The sequence below is a fragment of the Colletotrichum truncatum genome, assembly GCF_014235925.2.
Source record: "Colletotrichum truncatum strain CMES1059 chromosome Unknown Contig_0001, whole genome shotgun sequence".
NCBI lineage: Eukaryota > Fungi > Ascomycota > Sordariomycetes > Glomerellales > Glomerellaceae > Colletotrichum > Colletotrichum truncatum.
In genome coordinates, this window is record NW_027222398.1 from 2,295,878 (window position 1) to 2,320,851 (window position 24,974).

At 51.3% G+C, this 24,974-nt stretch overlaps 10 protein-coding genes across 10 annotated transcripts; 5 read left to right on the top strand and 5 right to left on the bottom strand.

Moving 5' to 3' along the window:
• Positions 1–1,949: 1,949 nt before the first annotated feature.
• CTRU02_200570 (recombination protein rad52) lies at positions 1,950–3,601 on the bottom strand (the record flags this gene model as incomplete). Its single annotated transcript, XM_036718579.1, has 3 exons — positions 1,950–2,821; positions 2,872–3,533; positions 3,594–3,601. 3 exons carry the CDS (start codon positions 3,599–3,601, stop codon positions 1,950–1,952), a joined length of 1,542 nt encoding a protein of 513 aa, XP_036589579.1.
• Positions 3,602–5,203: 1,602 nt separating this feature from the next.
• Positions 5,204–6,233, bottom strand: CTRU02_200571 (nuclear envelope protein Cut8; the record flags this gene model as incomplete). Its single annotated transcript, XM_036718580.1, has 2 exons — positions 5,204–6,045; positions 6,155–6,233. The coding sequence occupies 2 exons, from the start codon at positions 6,231–6,233 to the stop codon at positions 5,204–5,206; spliced, it is 921 nt and encodes a 306-aa protein (XP_036589580.1).
• Positions 6,234–8,232: 1,999 nt separating this feature from the next.
• Positions 8,233–9,528, top strand: CTRU02_200572 (RNA recognition domain-containing protein; the record flags this gene model as incomplete). Its single annotated transcript, XM_036718581.1, has 1 exon — positions 8,233–9,528. The coding sequence occupies one exon, from the start codon at positions 8,233–8,235 to the stop codon at positions 9,526–9,528; it is 1,296 nt and encodes a 431-aa protein (XP_036589581.1).
• Positions 9,529–10,164: 636 nt separating this feature from the next.
• On the bottom strand, positions 10,165–11,878 carry CTRU02_200573 (methylmalonate-semialdehyde dehydrogenase, mitochondrial precursor; the record flags this gene model as incomplete). The annotated part of the gene is made up of 2 exons (XM_036718582.1): positions 10,165–11,222; positions 11,284–11,878. The coding sequence occupies 2 exons, from the start codon at positions 11,876–11,878 to the stop codon at positions 10,165–10,167; spliced, it is 1,653 nt and encodes a 550-aa protein (XP_036589582.1).
• A 1,028-nt stretch (positions 11,879–12,906) lies between these two features.
• Positions 12,907–14,485, top strand: CTRU02_200574 (2-hydroxy-acid oxidase; the record flags this gene model as incomplete). Its single annotated transcript, XM_036718583.1, has 8 exons — positions 12,907–13,034; positions 13,101–13,203; positions 13,279–13,513; positions 13,579–13,761; positions 13,812–13,886; positions 13,968–14,221; positions 14,275–14,351; positions 14,410–14,485. The coding sequence occupies 8 exons, from the start codon at positions 12,907–12,909 to the stop codon at positions 14,483–14,485; spliced, it is 1,131 nt and encodes a 376-aa protein (XP_036589583.1).
• Positions 14,486–15,556: 1,071 nt separating this feature from the next.
• Positions 15,557–16,462, top strand: CTRU02_200575 (dihydrodipicolinate synthase; the record flags this gene model as incomplete). The annotated part of the gene is made up of 1 exon (XM_036718584.1): positions 15,557–16,462. One exon carries the CDS (start codon positions 15,557–15,559, stop codon positions 16,460–16,462), a length of 906 nt encoding a protein of 301 aa, XP_036589584.1.
• A 500-nt stretch (positions 16,463–16,962) lies between these two features.
• On the bottom strand, positions 16,963–17,873 carry CTRU02_200576 (tyrosine phosphatase; the record flags this gene model as incomplete). The annotated part of the gene is made up of 2 exons (XM_036718585.1): positions 16,963–17,294; positions 17,360–17,873. 2 exons carry the CDS (start codon positions 17,871–17,873, stop codon positions 16,963–16,965), a joined length of 846 nt encoding a protein of 281 aa, XP_036589585.1.
• A 346-nt stretch (positions 17,874–18,219) lies between these two features.
• CTRU02_200577 (uncharacterized protein) lies at positions 18,220–20,691 on the bottom strand (the record flags this gene model as incomplete). Its single annotated transcript, XM_036718586.1, has 2 exons — positions 18,220–19,215; positions 19,276–20,691. 2 exons carry the CDS (start codon positions 20,689–20,691, stop codon positions 18,220–18,222), a joined length of 2,412 nt encoding a protein of 803 aa, XP_036589586.1.
• Positions 20,692–21,371: 680 nt separating this feature from the next.
• Positions 21,372–23,084, top strand: CTRU02_200578 (4-aminobutyrate aminotransferase; the record flags this gene model as incomplete). The annotated part of the gene is made up of 4 exons (XM_070203713.1): positions 21,372–21,637; positions 21,702–21,737; positions 21,811–22,967; positions 23,035–23,084. 4 exons carry the CDS (start codon positions 21,372–21,374, stop codon positions 23,082–23,084), a joined length of 1,509 nt encoding a protein of 502 aa, XP_070062295.1.
• A 397-nt stretch (positions 23,085–23,481) lies between these two features.
• CTRU02_200579 (nad dependent epimerase dehydratase family protein) lies at positions 23,482–24,786 on the top strand (the record flags this gene model as incomplete). The annotated part of the gene is made up of 5 exons (XM_070203714.1): positions 23,482–23,498; positions 23,554–23,759; positions 23,825–23,902; positions 23,990–24,459; positions 24,520–24,786. 5 exons carry the CDS (start codon positions 23,482–23,484, stop codon positions 24,784–24,786), a joined length of 1,038 nt encoding a protein of 345 aa, XP_070062296.1.
• Positions 24,787–24,974: the final 188 nt, after the last annotated feature.

A 24,974-nucleotide genomic window follows, 5' to 3' on the forward strand; every position in this document is an offset into this window, starting at 1 on the left:
CTGGGACGTTCATGGTCAATGAAGTATTTGAAATTTGTCGTGATGTGAGTGTTTAGTAAGTTATGCCGTTAAAATTGAGCCCTTCAGTTTAGGCAACTGCGAGTGTTAGTGATCATTTCAAAATCTTGCCTATGTCACTCCATCATTGCCAGGTAAGAAACATGGATGCGCCAAAGATTGGGAAAACCAGAACACCGCGTCGTGTACCGTACGTGACAGGAGTCCGAGATCCTCCACGTTTAGTTCTAACCGCGCAGCAATCACCTCACCTCTAAGAGTACACACCCTCCCGGAATCAACTATAATCATTTATGAACTACCAGTCTATCGAAAAAAAAAAAGCAAGAACAACCATTACACGAAAGAAATAGTCTATGACGCCACGCTCAATACCGGTTAGTCAGGTCTATCCGGACCAGCAAAGAGTCGACTGCAAGCTTTTCGAATCCAGCCAATGAAATATTTTCCATAACGATCCGACGTTTCTACAATCGCCCGCCAGACAATCGAACCCCGGACTCCAAATAATACTTACTGAAGCGGGATTGAGCGCAGCAAAAACGTGAAAATCATCACCCCCTCACCCCCTACCCCTTCCCCAAGCAACCACACCCCAGTCACCAAGTCTGGCCCAGAGGCTCGTATTAGCTTTGTCTGACTGATCGCGCAACCGATCATAACTTGAAGATTCCAGTCTTCTGAGCGGTTATCGATCTAGGTTTTCTGAGTCAGTCTTTTTTTCTTTCGCACACATTGCTTGGTCTTGACACACCTCGCGCATGCGCCTTCTTTCGAGACGATTTGGAAGATTTGCCCCGGTTATCAACAGGGGCAGTTGGGTTAGTATTAGAATCCCGAAAAACATTAGCATTGCGCTTCAAGTCAGTTTCTTGCCTTGCATGTCCCTGGCTGTAGTTGCCAGCAGCTCTAGACGACGAAGCCCCTCCGCCAAAGGAAGGGGCTGACATCACATAGTATCCAATACCATCTCCAGAATGACTTGGAATTCCTCCATAGTATTTGGGGCCATGTACAGGGCAACTCTCTATGCCCATCTGAAAAGTACACACTTGAGACCCAAGGTCGCAGTCGCCCTGGGCCCGTCCAGTATAAGCGTAACTCTCCAAGTCCCCGTCAGACATTGTAGACGTGTAGTTACGCGGCGCGGCATCCTTACGGCCTCCCATGATGTCAAATGTCCAGACCAGTGGTACAGTGAGTCCAGCTCAAAAGCTCTCGCCGAGATATCCCACCGGAGCCCAGTCGAGAGTCCGTCGTTACCCAAGACGCGTCAAGGTCCGTTGCGAGCAACAAAACCTTTAGTTGCCGACGTAACAAGATGTCTTCCAACGAGATATCCTCGAAAACGACCACTGGTTGCTTGAAGAAGAAAGAGAAAAGGAGATTTGGAAAAAAAAATATCATGGGAGAGAGCATCAACTTAAATGCATAAATCACCCCTGCCCCCCTGGCGAAATCACCTACACTGAGCTGACGTAAAAGCCGGGGTTGTGCGCCTGTGTGGTCTCTCGACTTCCAGATCTGGAAGTCGAGAGACCACACAGGCGCACCACACAACACGTTCTTACTTCCAACTGGACGGTGGGTGAGTCGGTTGCCCAATGCAGCTGCTCTAGGCCAGCCTCACTTATAAATCAGTTATCGTACAGATCACGGCAAGAATACGGCTACAAACACTTGAAATACTCGTTTACTCATTATAATGGACAAAGTGAAATTGTTCGTGTCATTTCGTAATCTCTTCTACTGTTAACCAGAGAGTCCCTAGCTCGAGCCTCCCCCAGACGCCCAAAACTCCTTATATAATGATACGCCCCTTGGCCTGATCGAACAAGACTCCAAAGCTCCGGGCGTTACAGTCAGAACCGCACACACATTTTACCAGTCATCCCTACTACTAATATAATTCTACTAAAACCCCCCCAAGTTTATGCCATCTTCTGCCGTTTGGGGTCAAGTGCAACTCCGCCAGCAGGAGTAGTCGTAGTGCCATTATTCGACACGTCCGCTAGGGCGGGCCTTCCTGCACCGCTGTCCTGCTGAAGTGGTCGCTTCATGGTTGGCGGACGGTACGAACCACGGTTAGCTAGGGGACTACCGGGACCACCCGGGGCACCAATACGGCGTGCCTGGCTGAATTGCGGATTTGCCATGCTGGCGCCTGCGGGACCAGCGTTTGCCGGCCTAACAGGTGTAAACCCCGAACCTTTGGATGTCTCGGTCTGTTGCTGTGTCGAAGGTGGAACGTGTTGACCGGTCCTCGAAAGAGGCTTTGAAGAGGAGTGATCTATGCCGGGGGTCTTTCGTATGGATGGGCTCTCTGCCTTGGGATTGAAGGCTTGCTGCCCGGCTGGCATCATCAGAGGAGTGTCAGCGTTGGTCCCCTGCAGAGCAGAGTCAGGGATTTGCTGTACAGCACGTGCAGAGAAGAAGGCAATGGGCTCGGCGGGGTTGCCGCCACCCGGTGTCACCATATTGCCGTTATTTGGCGGGGCTGAGGGTGCTGAAGGAGCTGTAGGGTTTGCAGGTGCACGCGGATGGTTCGGGGCTTGAGGCCTGTTGCCGTAGGCTGCTGGGGGTTGAGGGCGCGAATGTGCTTGGTTCGGTGTCTGAGGGGGTCGTCCTAGGTTTCCTGCTGATGTGCTTCTACCCAGGGGCCGGTTGGAGTTTTGCATGTGCTGAGGAACAGGTGCCTGGGCAACGCTGCCGGCCCTATCGTTTGGGCCGGTGGGTGCTGAAGGAAGAACCACCTCATCTGGATGATCACTCTCCACGACAGCGAAGTCTGCCTCGTCAAAGTCTTTGGTGTGTTAGTCGCCATAAGTGTAGATATTGGATGGAATCTCTTACCCCCCAATAGGTCCTCAAGGGAATCCGCCGTAGTCTCCTGTTTGATGGCCGCCGGCGGTAGCGCCGGGGCTTTGCCTTCGTCTTTCTTAGCGGCAAAATCAGAGTGCCTGTGTAGCTCGCCCTCGTTGAACTTTGTTGGGCCGACCTTCAACTTGGTCACCTTGGAAAGGTAATCTTTATCGTAAATGCAGTTGCCCAACACGTTGCCAAAATTCCTGAGTGCTCTCTTCAACGCGTCCGTGGTACCTTCTTTCTTGGCCTTTTCAAAGGCAGCAGCCTTGCCCTTGCAATTCTCAATATGTCCGTAGCCAATGTCCTCGTGGAAGGTACCGTCGCGGAGCGTGACTCTGACAATGACAGACAGACCCAAGCTGATCTTCATGGTCTGCGGGTGCTCATCAACAAAATCGACCTGGATGTTCTGGATAGACGAGGACCAGCCATTGAAGCCAAACACCTCGTTCGCGAGGGCGATGCATTTCTCGGCAGCAATGTAGTGCACCTTCTGGCCCGAGGGTCCGGCGCGCGCGGAGATGTATTCGGGGCCTAGCTGCTTCTCGAGGCGGCTCTGAAGCGTCGCAATTTCCTGGGCCGTGTATTCGCTCATACGCTTTTGGGGCTCCTCGAAGGGATTCTCCCAGTTGCTGTGTTGGTCGCCCGGGCTGCAGTACAGTAATTATTAGCTGGTGGTGGCGACGCGATCATGGACGTGAATAACATACGCGGGCATCTTGTCGAATGTTTGCCTCTTGCTTCTCGAGAAAGATTAGAGGAGGAGCAATTTCCAATGAACCTGGGAGGCGAATCCGAGGTTTTCGAAATAGGAATGAGGGGGGGTTTGTCACATAAACCAGGTATGAGCTGTCTGCCTAGATTGTCAACCGTCGGGGTGTGGCGCGTTTGTGTTCGCCGCTGCCTTCACGCGTCGAGCCAGCTAATGACGGGTATTCACGTGACTTGGATGCACTTAGATAAGCCGCTGGGGGGCTGCTGGGGGCCTCTTGGAGCGGGAGGCACCTTATCGATAATCAACAGTACCTGAGGGTTCGCTGCCACCAGGGCGCCTGTCGTCCGAACAGTACACTAAACCGTGGGCCCTCCACAAACCTACCCCGCCAAAGCTCCCTGGAGCACCCTGGACGAGGCGGCTCATGGCTCATCTCTCCATCAATGGGGATCCAATGTCACCATGACGAACCAAAGACGTGCACCATCTTTATGAAGTTTCAGGCACCCCCTAGCGCATGCATCACGGGATAAATAATCTCATGTAATTCTCATTTCATCTTCGGGAAATAGCTTAATATGCAATGTAAACTTATCATGGGAGGGGGAAGCCGCAGCTGATCTCGTCTTCGGTTACGGGTTCATGATGATCAGGCACGCACGGAGGGAGGGGTTGCATCAGAAAGCCGTCGAACCCCGAAAAAGCCAAGTTTGGCAAAGGCAATCGGATGCATGACTCCAGAAGGGTTGCTGTATGCACGCCTACTTGGCTGCAGTTTGTAAAACTTGCCGTGGCTGCCCATTGTTTGATTCGTGTCACTTAGTACTGTGGGCAGTTGAAACAGATGCACCTTCAACTTGCACAAAAACAGCATTGTAGTCGCATGGATCAAACATGTTAATACTCAGAATTCTTATACTGCCCCAACATATCTCAGTGCGTAATAAGGAAATCAACCTATTGCTGTAAAACAACCATACTCTGTCTTGCACGGCTCAACCACCAGACCAATTACAGCCTTATTTGTGAGTTCACTCCCATGCAAAATCTATGAGGCAGGGCCTTTTGCTGACCAATACTTATATACGCGCATGGATGAGAAAGGCTGTTCTTAAAACTTGTGAAGACCTCCCAAGTAGGTAGGTTTATGGATTGATTGCTGCCCTGGAATGCTTCCTCCCCCCCTTGACCCTTTAATAAAACCAAGACTACCTACACGTAGAATTTGTGACTCGATTTCCTCGTCGAACCCAATGTATCGGCAGGAAGACGTTGCAATTTCGTAACAACTGCATCCCTTGCGTGGGAAGACTCCGCAACATGCGACAGGAAAGGGATATCATCGATCGAAAAAAAACAACAAAAATAAAAAAGGCAAGAAACGCCACCCTCCCGTGTCCCGGCCCTTGTGACAAGAAAGTGTCCGCGGAAACCAAAAGTCTATGCCCGTTGCCGCCCATGCTGAATGAAGTGAGAAACATGGAAAATGAAGAAAAAGCCGTCGTTATAGTCGTTGTGATATGTTCAGAGAAGTAATCGACCGTGGCCGATGTTGTGTGTCGTGGTAATAATCCACCCTTAATATTATTCCATTTCCATGCCGCTTTACCAAGGTCCTACCCGTACGGGTGCGCCATAGGTTCCAGACATTAGTTGGTTGAGAATCGAATTCGGGTCGGAGGCGGAGTTTGCAGGCTGTCCATTGGAAGAGTTGTTGGCCATCCAGCTTACGCCCGCAGCCATAGCATTCATTGCCGTGCCCATGCGTCCACCCGAGATCTCGTGATGCTTCGCTAGGACCTGGTCCCATCCGCCGGTGTGCAGGCTGAGACCTCCACCGCGCTTAGCCGCCTCGTTGATAACCAGAGCCCAGGCCTTAGCAATTTCGTCATATGCGTTTTCCTTGTGGTGACGGTACTGCTGAGGTTCCCAGTCGGGGAGTTGATGGATGATCTTAGTGGCGCCATCCAAATATTGCAGCGAGACGGTGGTTTGGGTCTCGTTGGGAGGAAGATATTGCGGGGTGAAGTCGAGAAGGGCATCAATAAGGGCGGTCAACGGCGCCTTGACACGGTAATAGGTGTAATCGGGGCTAGTCTCGCCGTAAGGGATAGCGGCCTTCATCTTCTCCTGATACTCCTGCAGAACGCCGTGGGCAGCATCGACGGTTGGACGGGGAGCACTGCTGACGACCTCTTGGCCAATGTCTGGATGACGTTCGCAAATTCGTTCGAGAACGGTTCGCAGCTGGGTAGGATCCAATGTCTCAAGCAGTCGGGGAAGTGTGAGCGGGCGACCGACAAGTTCGTTAGAGCGGACCTTTTTCGAAGGTCGGGCAAGTTGTCTCGACGATGCAGATGGGGAGCTTCGAGGTGAGAGGGACATCTCGTCACCATCTTCGTCGGCCTTGCGCTTGCGGCTGCTAGCCATGTTGTGGAATGGGCTCACTGTTTCTGGGTTAGCGTCGGGATGCACGGCGAACAGCTCTTTTTTTTTTCTTCTATAATGAAGATAGATAAAGCATAAATTTAAATAAAAGAAAAAAAAAATACTTACAAGAGCGAGACGGAGAAATACGGTTGGCTTCGTGTGGATGTTGGAAGAGAGGCGGTTGTGGCGAGAGCAACACATTCATGTTTGAATTGATTGCGAACGATGGGTCGGTCGGTCGGGTTTCGGTGGAGAGAAAAGCCTGGGGTTTTGAGGCTAGATGACGACGACGGTTGCGTCCAAACAAACGACGACGACGACAACAGTCCAGAGACGACCAGAAAAAGGAAATCCTTTGATTGATAAAGTTTGGCCGATTGTGTAGGGAAGGCGACGAAAGGATGGTGTAGTTGATTGATGGGGTTGGTGATTGTTATGAATGGTGAGGGGGGAAGAAGGAGGATTTGTTTGGGGGGCAAAGGGGAGAGGAAGAGGGAGCGATGGAGATGGAGCGAAGCGAAGCGAGTGGGAGACGGTGGAGAGGGAAGGGAAGAAAAAGGGCACTTTGCCTTTTTCGCTGGGGTTTTTGCAAGTGCAAGTGGCACTTGGACCTACTGCAGCAGCTACCACCTTTGCTGGGAAGGGGGAACCAAGACCAGCTGGACCTTGGCTTTCTGCCCAACCCAAGCAACGTGCGTTGGCTGGATCCCGCCTGTTGTCTGCGTACCCACTAAGAATCTGCACTGCGGCTCCAGAGGAGATGCCAGCACTGGAGACTCGCCGCCCAGTGGATGGAGGGTGCTGCAGGTCGCCTGTAATATTAAAAAAGCAGAAGCGGTCAAGGGGGGTGGGAAGGGAAAGAGACTCCACCAGCGAACCCGATGGATGCCCTATGCCGAAACAGCAAGGGCGGGGCGGATGCAGCGCTGCAGAGAGAGATCGCAGACACGTAGAGATACCTTACCCAGTGTAGTGGTACTTCCGAGGCCATTAGCTGGATTGGTTGTTGTGACCGGGGGTGGGCAGCTGGCGGTCACTCGAGGTTTCGCCAGGCGACGGGCGGATCTCATTCGTCAAAAGTGGGCGGCACGTGAGTGGATGACGGAGGGCACCAAAGAGACGGCGCTGGCGCTTTTTTGGCTTTGATGGTGGGGTCCCTTGTCTCTGCAAAAGGCATTCGTCCTCTTTTTTTTTTTTTTTTTTTTTTTTTTTTTTGCAACACTCGATTGTCATTTCTCCGTTGGTGGTTTTTTTTCCTTCTCCCGCCATCTTTCTTAGCTTGAACCCACTTTAGCGTGCTTTGCAATGTCAACAGCGGCCCCTCTAGCGGCTGAACGTCTTGGCAAGCCTTGAGGCGCCGCCCAGGTTGATGACTTTCATTGCGGGTCGCGGGTGGCCCCCCCAGTCATATCTATCGTCAGTGAACCCCTCCAAGTCTGTGGCCTGGAAGTGTCCCTGAAAAGAAACCTGGAACTCCCTGGCTGGTGGGTGGATGCCCCTCACCGTCTTGGAGAAGAATTGCTTAAATCTTACTCTATTCATCATTTCTTGCGTTACATTTGCGCTTTGTTGCCTCGGGCTGTCTCCTTTCATGCCTGCATTCCGTCCCTTGTAAAGTAGTTGTTGTTATTACACCTGGAACAAAACAACACCATTGTAAACATGCCTTGCCAAAAGGGAGACCAAGTCTCAGCGCCCACGTCTCAAACTGGGAGTCTCAGTCACCACTCTTCCTTTTCGTTCCATTGCCTCTCCCGTCTGCTTCCTGTCTCTCCATCTGGAAGCTTACTCAAGACCATAGGGGAACGAAGATGCAGGGCGTAAATTTAGGCGGAAATACCAGCCATCTTGGATCTGCTTGGCACTAAACCAGAGTCAGTCCGTTGCAGCCACAAATGTGCAAAGCTACCTCCCCGTGCACCCTGTTCGTGTACCGCTACATCCGCCCGGCCTGACAGGGATCCATCAAGGTCAGCCTCGGTGAGTTCACCGTGGTGGGTCCACCATCGAATGCGTATCGCTTATCGCTTATCAGTCCCAATTGATGGACAAAAAAAATTTCGGGGCAAAGTCCATCGGAAAAGGGTCCCCGTTCGAGATTCTCAGTCGCTTCCAGCAACCGGCCGAGTATTCTTGACGTTTCTGGAGCGACCGCCCACAATCTCTAGGAACCCTAGATCATCTCTGCCATCACATTAATTACAATGGCCACCTCAGAAACCAAGAAGCGGTCCAAGACCAAGGAGGCCAAGGTTGAGGTCGTCGACGATGCTGCTTCCGTCGCCTCCTCCGCCTCCGAGGCTTCTTCCTCTTCGCCAAAGCCCTCCGATTCCAAGAAGCGCAAGTCCAACGTCGAAGAAATCGAAGTCGACCTCGAAGCCCCCGAGCCCCCTTCCAAGCGCGCAAAGCGTGCGTTGAAGAAGGGCAAGAAGCTCCCAACCAAGGTCGACAGCGACGATGAGAAGGAGGCCAAGAAGAAGAAGGAGAAGGAAGACAAGGAACAAGCCGCGAAGCGCTCGGAGCATGGTGTCTGGATCGGCAACCTGCCGTTTTTCATCACGGCCGATGAGCTGCGCAAGTGGCTGATCGCCAACTCGGGAGAGATGATCACTGAGGAGTCCATCACGAGATTACACATGCCCACGACCAAGCAGCAGGGCAAGGAAAAGCCGAACAACAAGGGTTTCGCCTACGTCGACTTCAACGACATTGCGCCCAAGGTCGCAGCCATTGCGCTTACCGAAGCCGAGCTGGGCCACCGCAAGTTGCTGATCAAGGACGCGACCTCGTTCGAGGGAAGGCCGAAGAAGGAGGCCGAGGCAGAGGAGGGCAAGACAGCAGCTGGCGGCAAGGCGGCCGCCAAGGAAGAGGTTCCCAAGAGCAGCAAGATCTTTGTAGGCAACCTGAGTTTCAAGACGACCGACGACGATGTGTACCAGCATTTCGAGAAGTGCGGACAAATTGACTGGGTCAAGGTCGCAACATTTGAAGACTCGGGCAAGTGCAAGGGTTACGGCTGGGTTAAGTTCCGTGAGCCGGAATCCGCGGGCTGGGCCGTCAAGGGCTTCGTCAAGATCAAGGAGGAGATTGAGACGGAGGAGGACTTTGTCGAGTCCAAGAAGAAGGACGAGGACGGCGACGAGGATATGAAGGAGGGCGAGGACGAGGAGAGCGAAGAGAAGAAGCAGAAGAAGCCAGCGGCGGACGAGCAGAAGGTCAAGACGAGAAAGTGGTGGGTAAACAAGCTGCTCGGACGCATGCTCAAGATTGAGCTGGCGGAGGATGACCAGACAAGATACAAGAAGCGGTTCGGAAAGGACGCGCCCAAGAGGAGACAGCAACAAGGCGAAGACGGCGGTGCTGCAGAGGAGACACAGACGGAGCGCAAGCCCCGCCCTGCTAAGCCCTCATCGGAGCTCAAGGCCCAGGATGATATCATGGTTGCGAGATTGACGGGTACGGCGGCCAAGCACACTGGTACCAAGATTACGTTTGATTAGCGAATAAAAGTAATTTGTTTGTTTGAACCACATGTTTCTCGTCGGGTTCTTCGTGATGACTGAATGGAAAGCATTGACTTCTGCGGGGTCAAAAGGGGTAATCAGGAAGTCACATTGGTCTCTTCTGATGCGAGTAGGGGCAAGCAGCGAAGCTCCTCGTGTTGGCACCTATAAGAGGAAGATGTAACATATTGGCGTGCTGGTTTCAGTATAGTCACCACCCTACACAACTCGACATCTTCGCCTGGCTATCAAATATGCCTTCAGACTTTGTTATCCAGCTTAACCTAGGCCGAGAGAATCCCATGATCAAACGTAGAAAACACAGTGCACCATCCTCATCGCTTCTCTCGTCAGTCACTGTCGTTAGATTATGTGTATGCAAAAAGTCTTAAGGCTACTCGAAATTCTTACGTACAGTCACACAACATTTCTCACATGCTTATCTGCATATGATTTGAACACCCATTTTACCTTGCCTGATACCAGCACTAGATTAAGAGAAACACCACAACATAGTTTCTATTAATTCCAGGTTTTATTTGATGGAAACTGGACTTGAAATAGCCGGGACTGCCCTACTCAAAGAAATTTTTGAACCTAACCTGAGAATGCGTCTAATGAATACACCAAAATCTAATTCTGCGTCGGCATCACAACGCTCGCCTTGGCAGCCTCATCATCTCCCAGCTTCCACAAGCTCGTAACCGTCTTGGTCTGAGTGTAAAAGTTCAGGCCAGGCTTGCCGTAGAAAGTGTTGACGCCGCCTCCCGCGATACTGGCCTTGTTTCCGGTGAAGCTGAACATGGGCAGGGGCACGGGGATAGGGACGTTGACGCCGATCTGGCCAGCTTCGACATGCTTCTGGAACCAGGTCGCGGACGCACCCGAGTTTGTGAAGAGCGCGACACCGTTGCCGTAGGGGTTCTCGTTGACGAGCTGTGTGGCCTCTGCAAGGCTATCGGCCTCGAGAACCACCAGCACGGGCCCAAAGATTTCCTCCTTGTAGCACTTCATATGCGGCTTGACGCCGGTTATGATGGTCGGTCCGAGGAAGTTGCCGTTCGGGTATTTGGAGGGACGGTATCCTCGTCCGTCGAGAACGACCTTGGCGCCCTCCTTCTCGGCGCTCTCGATGAGAGACTCGATGCGGGCAAGACTTTGAGGGCTGATGACGGGACCCAAGTCGGCACCGTCTTCGAAGCCGCCGTCCACCTTGAGTTGCTTGGCGGACGCGACGAGGTCGTCAACCCAGGAGTGAGTTTCGGCACCCGTTAGGACGAGAGCGCTGAGGGCCATGCAACGCTGACCGGCCGCGCCGAAAGCGGCACCGGTGATGGCGTTGATGGTCTGTTGCTTGTTGCTGTCGGGGAGCACAACAGCGTGGTTCTTTGCGCCAAGGTTGGCCTGGACGCGCTTGCCGTTGGCGGAGCCGCGGGTGTAGATGTATTCTCCAGCAGCGTTTCCGCCGACGAAAGAAATGGCCTTGATTGCGGGCTCGTCGAGGATGAAGTTGACGGCACGGTGAGTACCGTGAATGATGTTGATAACGCCAGCGGGGAAACCGGCCTCCTTGGCTAGTTCGGCAAGAATCATAGCGGCACCTGGGTCTCTTTCTGAAGGCTTCAGGACCAATGTGTTTCCTGTTACAGTAGCTATCGGAATAGACCACAATGGAATCATAGCAGGGAAGTCTGTTCAGTGACAAAAGGTTAGAGAAACATCTTATGCTGGAAAGACGGAAGAGAAACTTACTAAAGGGGCAAATGGCGGCAACAACACCAAGAGGCTCGCGATAGCTCCGAGTCTCCATGTCCTTGGCCACTTCGAGAACCTCGCCGGTAATTTGAGTTGTGATTCCACAGGCCGTTTCCGCAACCTGGAGGCCACGAAGAACATCTCCTCGCGCATCAGCAAAGGTCTTTCCCTGCTCAAGCGTGATAGACGCAGCGAGACGGTCCCAGTCTCTGCGGATCAAGTTCACAAAGTTGAACATGATCTGCTGGCGGCGCAAGATGCTCGTTGCCTTCCATTCTGGGAAGGCGCGCTGAGCGCTCTCAACGGCGGCGCGAAGTTCCTCATCGGTGCTCTCTGGAACGCGTGTTACGACGTTGTTGGTGGCAGGATCGTGGACATCGATCCATTTGGCTGCCGACGACGAGGTGAACTTGTTGTCGATGAAGTTCTGTGTAGGAGAGGGGTTTGAGATTTTTGAGTGAGTGGTCGGCCAGGAAGCATGGACGGATGCTGTTGTTGATAGTGCCCTTCGCGAGTTGGACACCGGAGAAGATAATGCGATGAAGGTACTGGGCTTGGTTGAGGTGTGGCGTATCGCCGACGAAGCTCTCATTGCCCTCATTTTGTGTGTAGTTGGATGCTTGAAGAACAAAACTGGCCAACAATGATGGAAGCTAGACAAGCCTCTTAAGTTGTTTGTCTTAGTGTACAGAAAAGCAATCGAAAGCTCGAATAGTGAAGCACTCGGAAGCTCTTCCGTACATAAGGCAGATGTATATAAATTTTTGCTTTCCAATTGAGACTGGACCAGCCATCGGGTAACTTCACCATAAGCCGAATCGAGCAATCTATTACCAAGTCCAATTGAGGGCTCTTCAAATGTATTGTAAAGTCTCGCCGAAGCTAGCCCCACACTGTCATTAACAACCGCTGGATTTACGACAAGATTCAGACAGTTTCGGTCTTAGAGCAGAGCAAAACAATTCATCATACCCGTGCTGACGACAGCTCCTCCTGCTGGACCCCTTTCTCAAATCGGAATCGGGGTCCGAAACGCAGCTAGCTACCACGAAACCATGAGATGCAATATCCCAGTAGTACTCAAACTATTGAAGAGGAAACACTAGTTTGCATGTGGGAAGTTTGGAAAACCTTTGGCTGTCATTTTGGGAAAGTGTCCGCGAGTTACCCCAAGCCATCCCTAACCAACCCCAGTCAACCCCACGAAGGCACAGATAAGCCAAACTGCAGGGATTTGGTATTCTCAGAGCTACTTGCCCAAATTGACCAGCTCCAAATCGCCGAAGCAGATGCTGCATGGTTTGACCGAAAGGTCTAGTTCTTTCATTGTGAGAGCGAAAGCGCTTCCTTGAGTACTCGTCACAAACAATCTGGAACAGGACCCCGACTTCATGATAGAGAACTAAAACAAGACTTACAGAGGCGGGAAGGTCAATGTCGACTTAGAATGTGAAGCCTGTTGTGGCTTGAAGGCATTTATTGACAGTCCAGGTCTCCTCAGTTATACATCGTCACTTGTCCTACCTACTCTGCCCTGCTCATCCGAATCCAAGTTGTTTTTTTCTTCCTATTCCAGCCTAAATAACGCTTTCACTTGTAAGAATCAGGGGAGTCGATACAATGGCGAATCGTGGCGCAACATGGGATCCGAAGGTTCATACCATCCGTGACCTGATGGAGTTGGGAAGCAAAAGGCTTCCCAAAATGTATAGGGATTACTACAATGAGGGTGCAATGGACCTTGTAACGTATGTTGACTGCCCAGAAACCTTCATCTATATACCAGAATGTCTCTGACCCAAAATTTGAAACAGTCTCCGCGGCAATGAGGAAGCATACAACCGGTACAAGATCCTACCGCGGATTCTTGTTAACGTGGTCAACATCGACCTATCTAACACGATTTTCGGCACAAAGATACTTTCATGCGTAGAAATTTTGGAAGATGTGATCGTGAGAGCTTGTTTCTGATAAATTTATCTCATGCGGAAGGTTTCATTTCCTTTCGGCTTCAGCCCTGCAGCCATGCACAAACTGGCGCACCCAGATGGCGAGGTCGCGACATCCCGCGCCGCTGCAAAAATGAACATAGGCATGGCCCTTTCATCTTACGCAACCGAGTCGCTCGAGAACGGGGTAGCACAAGGCCTGGGCAACCCTTATATCATGCAACTGTGTGTGCTTAGGGATCGCGAGACAACCATTCAAATGCCGCGGAGGGCCGAGGGTATGCCATCACTTGTCTGCCTTTGCCAGACCGGATGAAAACTGACGACTGACTTTGGACGATAGCCGCTGGTTACAAGGCAATTTTCCTTTCTGTGGATACGCCGCTCCTAGGCCGCCGCCTGAACGAGTATCGCAACAACTTCAGCTTGCCGGAAGGCGTTGAGTGGCCGAACCTCCTGTCAGACGGAAAGAGCGAGCTGAGCGGCGAGATCAGAGATGTGAAAGATGCGAGCCGTCACGATTTTGGTAAGACTAAAATCATGTAGAACCGATGCATAAAACCACTGACTTGTTAGATCCTTCACTTGACTGGGACAGCACAATTCCGTGGCTGAGGCAACACACCAAGCTCAAGCTATGGCCCAAGGGTGGTAAGTCTCCACAGGCACAATGATTCGCGAGAAAAGGATTGGACTTAGGGAGTCAATAGAAGGCTAATATAACGCGTGGTAGTGTACACCCAGACGATGTAGCGATGAAAATTCGACATGGTCTTGACGGCGTTGTTATATCTAACCATGGCGGCAGGCAACTGGATGGTGTTTCTGCAACGCTCGACGTCTTGAGAATTTGCGCACCAGTGGCAGCCGGCAGAATTTCTATTGCCGTTGACGGTGGTATTCGACGCGGGACCGATATCTTCAAGGCCCTCGCGCTCGGCGCATCACACTGTTGCGTGGGAAGAATTCCTATCTGGGGCTTGGCGGTAAGTGTATCACACTCGACTGCGTTTATGTCTCGTCACTAACTGTTTTGCAATACAACGGTCAGGAAGGTGTTGAGCTCGCTCTCAAGATACTCATGTATGAACTCAAGATTGCAATGGCACTAGCTGGGTAAGTTACGCAGAAATTGCACCACGATGCTTACCCGACTAACATGAATGATTCGCAGAGCTCGAACTATCGCTGAGATTACGAGAGGGCATGTTACGTATCTGAATGGAGACGGCGTTTTGGCAAAGCTTTAGTCGCAGCATTGGAATTGCTTGAGCGATTTTAGTCTGATATTACATACCCTTCAATATATTTACTTTCTCATCTTCATCAGCTTGACTTAGCGCCACTGTGCGCGACGAGTTATTGCATCTGACCTCGAACTTCAGTTGAAATAGCAACAACATATTGATGTGCGTGGTACTTGACCAGTGATAATGTAACATCTTCTGGCTATAAAAACTTGTAAAGCAGGATGGAAAAATTACGTCTAGCAGAGTTGTGCATCCCCAAATGTTCGGATTTTGCCCAGAAACAAGCATTTGGAACCAAGCAGCCAGGCTTGGTTGGCATTCTGCTCACAGCCTTGCAGCTAAAGCCACTGGTACTGCATCACCTTCTCACAGAACAAGTCACCTGACGGCCCTAACGGCCAACGCTCCCAGAAGGAGCCGGGTGAGCTTCCGAGTGGCAAACCCCAGTTCACCAACCACTGCTTGAGACCGACTTGATTCTTGGCTAATGATTTTGACGTAACGCGAACACATTGATACTGGCTAAGCATCTACTGACTTAGTTCTCAAGGAAGGTCTCCGCGAGTTGTCCCCACATCGCCGTCGAGCTTACCCCGCATTATCCTCGAAGATACATCCATAATCGCGGAGTAGCCTCCGATCCCGGGACCCGCTTGCCCCGCGTTACCGTCCTTCCCATCTGAAAGCCCCGCTACCCCGCCTCCATCATCGTCTCAAACCGTTACCTGTCTGATGCTGACGGAACAGGCAGGCCTACTCGACTCAAAGCCTAATTCGATGATGATAACCTCCTTCGCAATGGAGAAAGTATGCGCGTGTAGATTTTACGGTTGCGAAGAGCAAGGCATCCTGCGTCATAGAGTACCAGGGACCGATATGTGTTAGATAACTAATTTCACAAACTTGATATATGATGTTAGACCTGATCAAAGGATAACCCAGGTAGACCGGCTTCACATATTCCCATCACTCAGTGTCTCCATCTCTTTAAATCGTCTATCAGTCGTCTCCTTGTTGATTGCTCAACAGCAATTCCTTCTGAGCAACATCTTGTAATCCATAACCGTCAAAATGGCACCCTCTGACCTCAAGGGCGTCCTCGTCGCCCTCATCACCCCATTCACTCACGGCCAAAAGTCCATTGACACCGACGCCCTCGACGCTCACATTCAGCGCCTCATTGCTGCAGGTGTCCATGGTCTCGTTCCGGGAGGCAGCACAGGCGAGTTCACCGCCCTCTCGACAGAAGAGCGCAAGATTCTTGTAGAGCAAACCGTCAAGTCCGCTGCAGGACGCGTACCCGTCGTCGCTGGCATCGGCGACCTTTCCACGGCCCGCGCCGTAGAGCATGCCGTACACGCCGCCTCCGTCGGTGCTAGTGCTCTCATGGTCGTCCCTCCTTTCTATGACGCTCCCAACCTGCAAGAGCTCCGCGGGCTTCTCAGAGAGATCCGCGAGGAATCCAAGTTACCCATCGTCTACTATAATATTCCCTCCGCAAGTGGCGTCAAGCTGTCGCCAGCGGAGATCGGTTCGCTCTCTGAAGTTGGCGTAACGCACCTGAAGGACACCTCGGGTGACGCGCCGGCCCTGACGGAATTGCTGTTCAGCGCCGCAAGCACGTCGCGCATCACAGCGTTCAACGGCTGGGATACTCTGACCTTCTATGGCCTTGCCGCCGGCGCCAAGGGCTCCGTGTGGGGCGCGACCAACATCATCCCCGAGCTGTCAAGCGAGCTCTGGAAGACTGTGGCGGAGAATGGAGACCTTAAGAAGGGCAGGGAGCTGTGGAAGAAGATTTTCCCCATTTGCAAGTTTTTGGAGTCGCACAACTATGCGGCCGCAGTCAAGACGGGCATGGAACTCCGCGGCTGGAAGACTGGTGGTTTGCGGAAGCCTTTTGCTCTCCTCGAGGGAGAGGCAAGAAAGGAGTTGGCAGGCTTGTTGAAGAATGCTGGTATTGATGTTGTGGCATGATGTGATTTCAAGGCTGAAAACGAAGAATAATTTAAACGAGTCTTATGATCAACAAGAATATGATGTGTAAAACTATAAACGCATTCGCACAACGTGTCTTAAGCCATGTGTCACCAACAAACTGTAGCAGCTGACTGGATCTTTCAGTCATAAAAACTCGTAATTTGTTTTCTCAAACGAACGTTCACGTTTATTTATCCAGGTAAAGGAAACTAGCCTTTGCTTAGATGTTTGGTACAGTAGTTTATTAGTCAAATTATGAATGTTAATGGGAAAATCTCCATAGTTACCAGTATAAGTTGAACACTTTGGTGACATGATGCATCAATGTAGTCTAAAAGGTCTGCGTTGCTTGGATTATATCCAACTTATTGATTTCATAATCTTCTTTGTGCAATGACACATCTGGAGCCTGCATGTGACTGATTCAAAACACACGTTAAACCTCATTCTTCGACAGTAGCTTCAAGAAAAATCTCGTTTGCTTATATGTAGACTTTTTATGCTCTCAGATTCTTCTTGATCTGATCCAAATCATCTTCAGCAATTTCGAGTCTACAAGTGACATACTTTTCAAAGCCGCCGTACTTGGCCTTTACCTCACTCACGAAAAGTTCCCAAGTGCTCACTCGCAGACTGCAAAGATTATAAAACGCGGGAACATCAAGGCCGCTTTCACAGTTGTTGTCATGTTTCGCCCGTTCGAGTAGTATCTCACGGACGGGTTCAGACCCGATTCGCGTCAGCATGTAATCGAGAGTTACGGTCTGTTCGTCGGCACCGGCAAGCGACATCAACAAACCTGCCAAAATGCCGGTTCTGTCACGACCAACTTTTGAAACACTCAGTTTTAATTTGTGATTTCTTCAAGATGAAGGATTTTGGGTTTTGACATACGTGCGCAATGAAATAGAAACGGCTCGCCAGGGCGGTCTCTCACATGCTGCAGAACCACTTTCATGGTGGGGGCATAGACCTCCATCATGTCCATATACATCTTGCAGTAACCGCGTTCTCCGCCTCCTTCAACGAAGTCGCGAATGTCAATGGTATTGTTGTACGCGTTTGGAACCCATACGCTTTCAATGCCCGGTATGTGTGGCTCCGGGCATTTCTCCCGCTCGCCCGGCGACCGTAGATCGAAAATTGACTTGATACCTAACGTATAAAATAGTGCTTGCCTGCCTTTTTCGTCTATTCCCTCGAGAGAGCCGCTGCGGAAAGCAAGCCCCGGCCGGATGCGGCTGCCCGGAACTAGACCGAGGTCCCGAGTGTTGAATAGGCCGGAAATCTGTACGAAAGGAGGAGATGAGAGAATTGGAGCAATATCATCTTCTGGCACTGCTAACTGGACATCGGTGTTTGAAAGTGTGAGTAGCCGTGACACCGACGGGTCTGTATGGGATGCCATGGTAAGTGGTTGGATGGTAGAGGAGCGGCTTCTTAGTATGAGCTGGACCTAAGGAATAGAAGTGACGTTATCTGGGAGAAAGAAACGAAAAGAACTTCAACCATCTCGATGCCACATGAAAAGGGCAGGAAAGTTACAGAAATATCAAGGACAATCTTAGACGACGCGTCGACGCGGTCCTCCGCGGACGCCGATAGAATCCACTCATTGAGGCGCAGGCATATTATGATCCGAGGATGTAGAAAGTTGGCCGGAAACTACGGCCATGCCATGAACATGACTAGAAGCAATCTTGTCTAAATTTGTATACGCTTAATTGATTCTTTCAAAGCACTTGGTATGATCGCTATTTCGCTAGAGTTTTCATCAAATCTGGCCAACTCAAAGTCCAATCCCCCGTCGCCGTCCTCTGCTCCCATACGCTTTGAGCCAACACACTCGGCTTATCAACACCAAAAATAACACCCTGAGCATCAATCGACTCAAGTATAACCCGCCCTCGCTCCTGGAGGTCAGGCGTGGTGGCCTCACACGCGGCGATGAACCCAGCCCATCCGATGCTCGTCGCGAAATCGTGGTCCTCTGCCATCTCCTCGAGGCAGGGTTCTATAAAGTCTAGCGTTTTACGGACGGCATCTTGTATCACCATGGCGCTCATGTTATATACCCTCCGGTAAAAGTAAATGATCAAAGCTTGATGCATCGCCAGTGTCAGCGATCTGATGACCGGATGATCGACAAGCCTCGTGTTTCCGTTTGTGAGCTCCTGAGGCCTGCTGGGCCCGTTGTGTACGCCAGACGAGTCAAGCGACCAGGACCAGATCTGCTGTTCCAGCATTTTGATATGCCTCGACAAAGCAGCTGCGACACGGTGGTCGTACATGGCAATAGCCTCCAACTTTGACCTTTCGTTGGCGAAGCTGATGGTCTGTGACAGGAGAGTCATGAGAGACTCCGGCACGCCGTAAATATCGGGGTACATGGTGACGGGCCAGTGGCCTGATACGTCGAGATGTATGTCCGCGTAGCCCACTTCGGCGGGCTTTTCTCTGGAGATGTCCAGATCGGCACCCAGAGAATCCTCCGCGATGCGGAACTTGCGGAGCGAGACGGCCATCTCGGTTGCAGCCTGTGCTTGAGATTTTGTCGAGATTGCTTGACTGGGCTTGGAAAAAGTTTCAGTTGCAATATCAGTGCTTTCTGCAATGACGCGAAGGTGGGTGTAGACGTGGTGTAAGACGCGGACGTTGAAGGATCTGGGCATCGAAAGCCCGCGTAGGCGAATTAGACGCTCGGCGTCGAGTAGGAAGATTTTGACCGCGCGAGAGCCGTTGTAGAGTACCTAGAGACAAGAATAGTTAGAAGGACAATCCAGGATATAAAATAGACTGGATGGACCTACGGATACCATGGCCGTGGCAAGTATGGCCATGAGAATCTCGTTGTATTTCGCCTGATTTGGTTCATCAGACTCGCTTTGTAGTGCCAGTTTCAGATGTGACTGTGCACTCTTTTGATAGTCCAGACCTATTTCCAACCAATTGGTCGACGTCTTATGATCGTCCTTCAACGATCGATGCAAGTGAAAGGCACTCCTAGCCAATAATGTGCACAGAATACTATGCCTGGTGTGGGAAGTGGTGTTCCATAGGGACAGCTCGGCAAAGGTTTCAAGCGCGCAAGGTAGTAGCCAGAGCTGCCATGGTGATATCCTCATGCCTTTGACTGACGATGATGAGTCGATAGACTTATAATATCGTAAGAGGGAGGCGGCATGTGTCGGTAGGCATGGTGCCGCACCGGGTTTGTTAGTAAGAGGGGTGGGGACTTTGTGTGAGACGGACAAGTTGGCCTCGTCGGCTGATGACGAGCTTGTGACAATGTTGGATTCCTCCTGTGGTTGGGCCAACTCTTCTTGCTGAGCTGTTTGATCAGTGGGTAAAAGCTCTGTATGAGCCATTGCGGGCGTCCGTGGTGAGGTAGGGGAGAAAAAGAGATCTAGTGTTGGCAGAGAGCCGTCCATTGACATCATGTGAGTAAGACTGCCGGTGCCTTCACCATGCATCCACGGTTGGCTGAGATTCATCAACATGTCTGCTCCGAAGATGTCAAAAGGACCGGTTATGAAGGAAGGTTCCATTGGCAGATGGTCTTCCTGAATTGACCAAGGCTCTATCACGACTTCTTCGATGTCCTCATCCAACAAGTCACCATCGACTAGATCAGGCAAGACCTCAGTGGATGATGTGTTGGGAGAACTGTCGGAGTGCTGCAGTTGGGGGGAGGAAGGAAGCTTGTCAGACTCCCCGGTGGGGCCTCCATCGAACGCTCTAAAGACGCCGAAGGGTCCGACAAGACACACATCCTCTTCGACACCACGGATGACCTTTTCATCAAGATCGAGCACAATGTCGCCAGCAGAGCAGCCTCGCATACTCTCAACAATCTCGACGGCCATCGAGCTGCGCTCATCTTCGGTAAACAGTGGATATCGATATGATGTACCGCGGTGCGATGAAGAGGCATGTTTGTTCTCCGTGGAGGCCGAGCAGAGGGGATCCGGAACCCACAGAAGCTGGCCGTCATAACCCTCGCAAACCAAGTTGAGACGACGGCAGGACGAGCATACTGGACGGGCTTCGTCACACTTCAGATGCCTACTCCTGCAGGTGCGGCAACCGGTGAATGTCCTAGACCTCGGAACCTTCTTGGCGTTGCTGTTGGTGGATGATGTTGACTTTCCTCGAGTCGCCTTTTGGGCCTTCTGGTTCGTTGTCCCAGAATTACTGGGTCCCCTGCTTCTAGTTGAGGCAGGCATTATCGAAAGACTGGGGCAATCAGAAAGGCAGGTGAATTGGTTGCCTTTGCGCAGAGGAGCTGGTTGTTCAGAACGCAGGGCCGAAAGGACATTTCAGGCTTGTGTTCCCGACTGGCCTGATTCAATATTTGTGCTTTTTCTCACTTAAAGGAAAGTCAGCGGAGACAGGGCGGAGAAGAGGAGTCCAAGTATCGTAGGGGTCCGATATTCTTAGAGACAGGGCCAAGACGAGGTTGTGGCGATCACGGGGTGACATGCAGAAGCTGGAAAGGTTTACTCGAAGTTGATAACTTGGTGTTTGCCCCCCCTACTTTTCCAAACGAAGAAGGTTTCCGCGACGTACTTATCGGCGCTAAATGTAGTAGTGTGGGGAAGCGAATGCCGATAGGGTCCGGGCCCGTCTGTCTCGGTCTAGGGTGATGCCGGATTAGTTTCAAACCAACGATTTTCCCCCAAGTCTTAGTCATGAAATTACTTGACACTTCTTTTTTTTTAACGAGGTTAGGAAATGAATGTGTAAGTAACGCAATGGGTATGCCTTAGCGACGGACTTTTGTCATGATAATTAGCATGTTGTCAGCAATAACTCAAAAGGAGTTCCCACCCGACTGGTGAAGGTCTTGAGGGTTGGTTTGTAACTGTTCCTGCATCTTCAAAGCACCAGTCTAAAGGCAGAAACAATGTCTGGCATTCGACGTTCAAGACCACTTACGCTTGCTGCGGCTGCTCGGCGCCAGTATCAGCATGGCGCCAGTGTTCGCAGGTTTTCCGCAGCATCTTGCAACTGCGCTCCCTTTGTCTTCCAGGGCGAGCCTTCGAAGCCGAAGGTTGTAACATCTTCTGTGCCGGGGCCCGTGGTGAAGAATGGACTTGCGGAGTTGGAGAAAGTCTTTGACACTAGAAGTGCAAACACCCTTGTTGACTATGAGAAGTCAACTGGCAACTAGTGAGTCAACCTTACAAACTCGCCTACTATATCAAGATTTAGTGCTGATACGGCCAATGTTAAGTTTGGTTGATGCGGATGGGAACACCTTCCTGGACGTGTAAGTGATTCAAAAAAATCCTCGGCAATATTGATTGTGGTAAAGTAATGACGACTAATTATTTTTTTAACAGGTTTGCTCAAATCGCTTCAATTCCTCTCGGATACAACAATGCAGAACTCAACCGTGCCTCGAGTAGCCCAGCCATGGTTCGAGCGATTGCCAGTCGTCCGGCGCTGGGAAGTTTTCCTTCAACCGATTACGCAGACCTCTTGAAGACAGGCATCCTCAAGGCCGCACCAAAGGGGCTCAACCAGGTCTTCACGGCGACAACCGGTTCGGATGCCAACGAAACAGCGTACAAAGCAGCATGCATATGGAAAGGAACCCTTGAGCGTGGCGGTGCGGAATTCAGTGCCGCCGAGATTGAATCAGTCATGTTGAACCAAGCACCCGGAGCAAAGAAGTACTCGATCATGTCGTTCGAGAAGGGCTTCCATGGCCGCCTCTTTGGCAGCTTGTCGACCACCCGAAGCAAGCCTATCCACAAACTGGATGTACCGGCGTTCGATTGGCCTGTCGCGCCATTTCCTCAGCTGAAATATCCCTTGGAACAGTTTGCCGCTGAAAATGCCGCAGAGGAGAAGCGGTGTCTTCAGGAAACGGAGCGCCTCTTGGACGAGGCAAAGCAGACGGTTGCAGCTATAGTGGTCGAGCCTATTCAGTCGGAAGGCGGCGATAACCATGCTTCACCAGCCTTCTTCCGCGGTCTCAGAGAACTGACCAAGCGTAAGGGTGTCCTGATGATCGTCGATGAAGTCCAAACGGGCGTGGGAGCCACTGGTAAGTTTTGGGCACATGAGCACTGGGACTTGCCGTCACCCCCGGATATGGTAACCTTCTCCAAGAAGGCCCAGGCTGCGGGCTTCTACTTTGGCGATGCAAGCTTGAGACCGGATAAGCCCTACCGCCAGTTCAACACATGGATGGGTGACCCTGTCCGGGCGTTGCTATTCAAGGCCATCTACGGAGAAATCGAGAAGCATGGTCTTGTCGAGCAGACGGCCAAGATCGGAGGGCACCTATTTTCCGAGTTGGAAAGTTTGTCGCTCAAGTACCCGCGGCACGTTCAGAACCTCCGGGGCAAGGATCGTGGAACATTCATCGCCTGGGACTGCCCGCGAAGGGACGAAGTGCTGGCGCTTGCAAAGAGTCATGGCGTCAACATGGGCGGTAGCGGCGATTCTGCGATTCGGCTGCGGCCAATGCTCATTTTCCAGAAGAAGCATGGTGAGTTCTGACCTTGTTCACATACATCGCGGGAATTAGAAGAAGCTAACTCGGCATCGAATTACAGCGGACATCTTCCTGGACGTGTTGGAGGGCGTGTTTAAACGGCTATCGTAGGCGCAAGGGCTTATGTAAAAAAGACAGGGACAGATTTTCTCCATAATTAAGCTTAGAAATAAATGAGATGCTTCTCGAACTACAAAATCAATTCACAGCTCCTGGAGTGGACCGTCTGAATAGAATCAATGGCCATCAATTTGTCTGGAAAACGGGAGGTTTGCCGTGCCGCCATAAAAGAGCGGATTGTGCAATCCGGATTTGTAACAGGCAATTATGTCACTACCCTTGTTTTGGAAGGTGAACCCGAGCGAGCAAAGCTGATGGACGCCATAAGTGTATCCAATTGCGCATCTCCCCCATTTAGACATTTAAAGATTTGGCTTGACCCGTGTAAACTGAAACCTCTATTCTTCTCCAACACATCACTCAATTGTTTCAAAAAAGAGCAGTAAAAATGGTCAACATCTTTCTGTGAGTGGTGTCTTGTGACGCCCTAGTGTGAGTGAAGCGCTAACAGAAGCCTCAGAACTGGAGCTACAGGTTACATCGGCGGTACTGTTCTGTCACTGCTGTCGAAGTCGCACCCTGAATATGCCATCAGAGCACTCGTACGCGACAGCGCGAAAGGAAAGCTCATTACTGGCACTTTCAAGAATGTGGAAGTAGTCGCTGGAGACCTCGACAATGACACTGTTTTGTCCCACGAAGTTTCCAATGCCGATGTTGTTCTTCGTAAGTCCTTTTTGACTAACATGGTTTCCCACTTGGACCACAGTGCTGACAGAGCCTGTTCTCAGATTTGGCTTCCACCAGCCACCTGAAGAGCGTCGAGACAATTCACAAAGCGCTTTCTTCAAGAGCGGACCAGAAGCCATGTAAGTTACAACTGATATGCAGATTATCATGCAGTTTATCTAGGGCGCCGTGGAATGAAGACCTTTCTTTACTGACCTCTAAGCCAGCCCACTGGATCCAGGTTTCCGGTGCTAGTGTTCTAGCTGCCGCAGAACTCGCCGACAAGAACCGTACCCCTGGTGATGGAAGCGATCTCGTATTCAACGATCTCACTGGGATTGCCGAAATCCGTTCCATCATCCAGCGTCATCCGAGCCGCGCCGTCGATAACTACATCCTCAAGGTCGCCGCCGATGAACCGAAAATCAACACGGCACTCGTTTTCCCTCCCATCATCTACGGCAAGGGCCTCGGTCCTGCCAACACCCGCAGCGTGCAGATCCCTGCGCTGGTCGAGGCAACATTAAAACGCAAGCGTGGTGTGCAGGTCGGCAAAGGATTGAGCCGATGGGGCAATGTGCACGTTGAGGATGTGAGCCAACTGTTTGCCAAGCTGGTTGAGAAGGCGGTTGAGGGGAAGAGTAATGCGCAGGTTTGGAACGAGAACGGATTGTACCTCACGGGTGTCGGAGAGATTGTAAGTCCACCTTCGCAACTGGTACCCCTTCATGCAGTCTGCTAATAATGCTTCCTACAGTCCTTTGGAGAGATTTCCAAGCTTGTTGCTACTGCCGCCTCAAAGAAGGGACTCATTCCTTCTGATGAGGTCGAAGTACTTGGTCCGGAGGAAGCAAACACCGTACTTCCTCATGGAGCGGTGCTCTTTGGAACAAATGCTCGCAGTGAGGCACTGAGAGGAAAGGAAGTAGTTGGCTGGGCGCCGGCAGGGGAGAGTCTGCAGGATGAGATTCCGAAAGCCGTGGAACGTGAGGTAGAGAAAGAGACGCAGCATAGCGAACTTTGAAATGTTGGCAGACCAATATAGAAAGGGATATAGATGAACTTGATTCAACAGGATCTTAAGTTGCACCTATACTTAGCCATGTTCTGGTAGTGACACCACCATTTCATGCCTTTGTGAGGAATCTATCAAGGTAGTAGACGAAACTCTGGAAGCAGGGTTTTGGGCAATTGATGATATCTGCCGCTGCT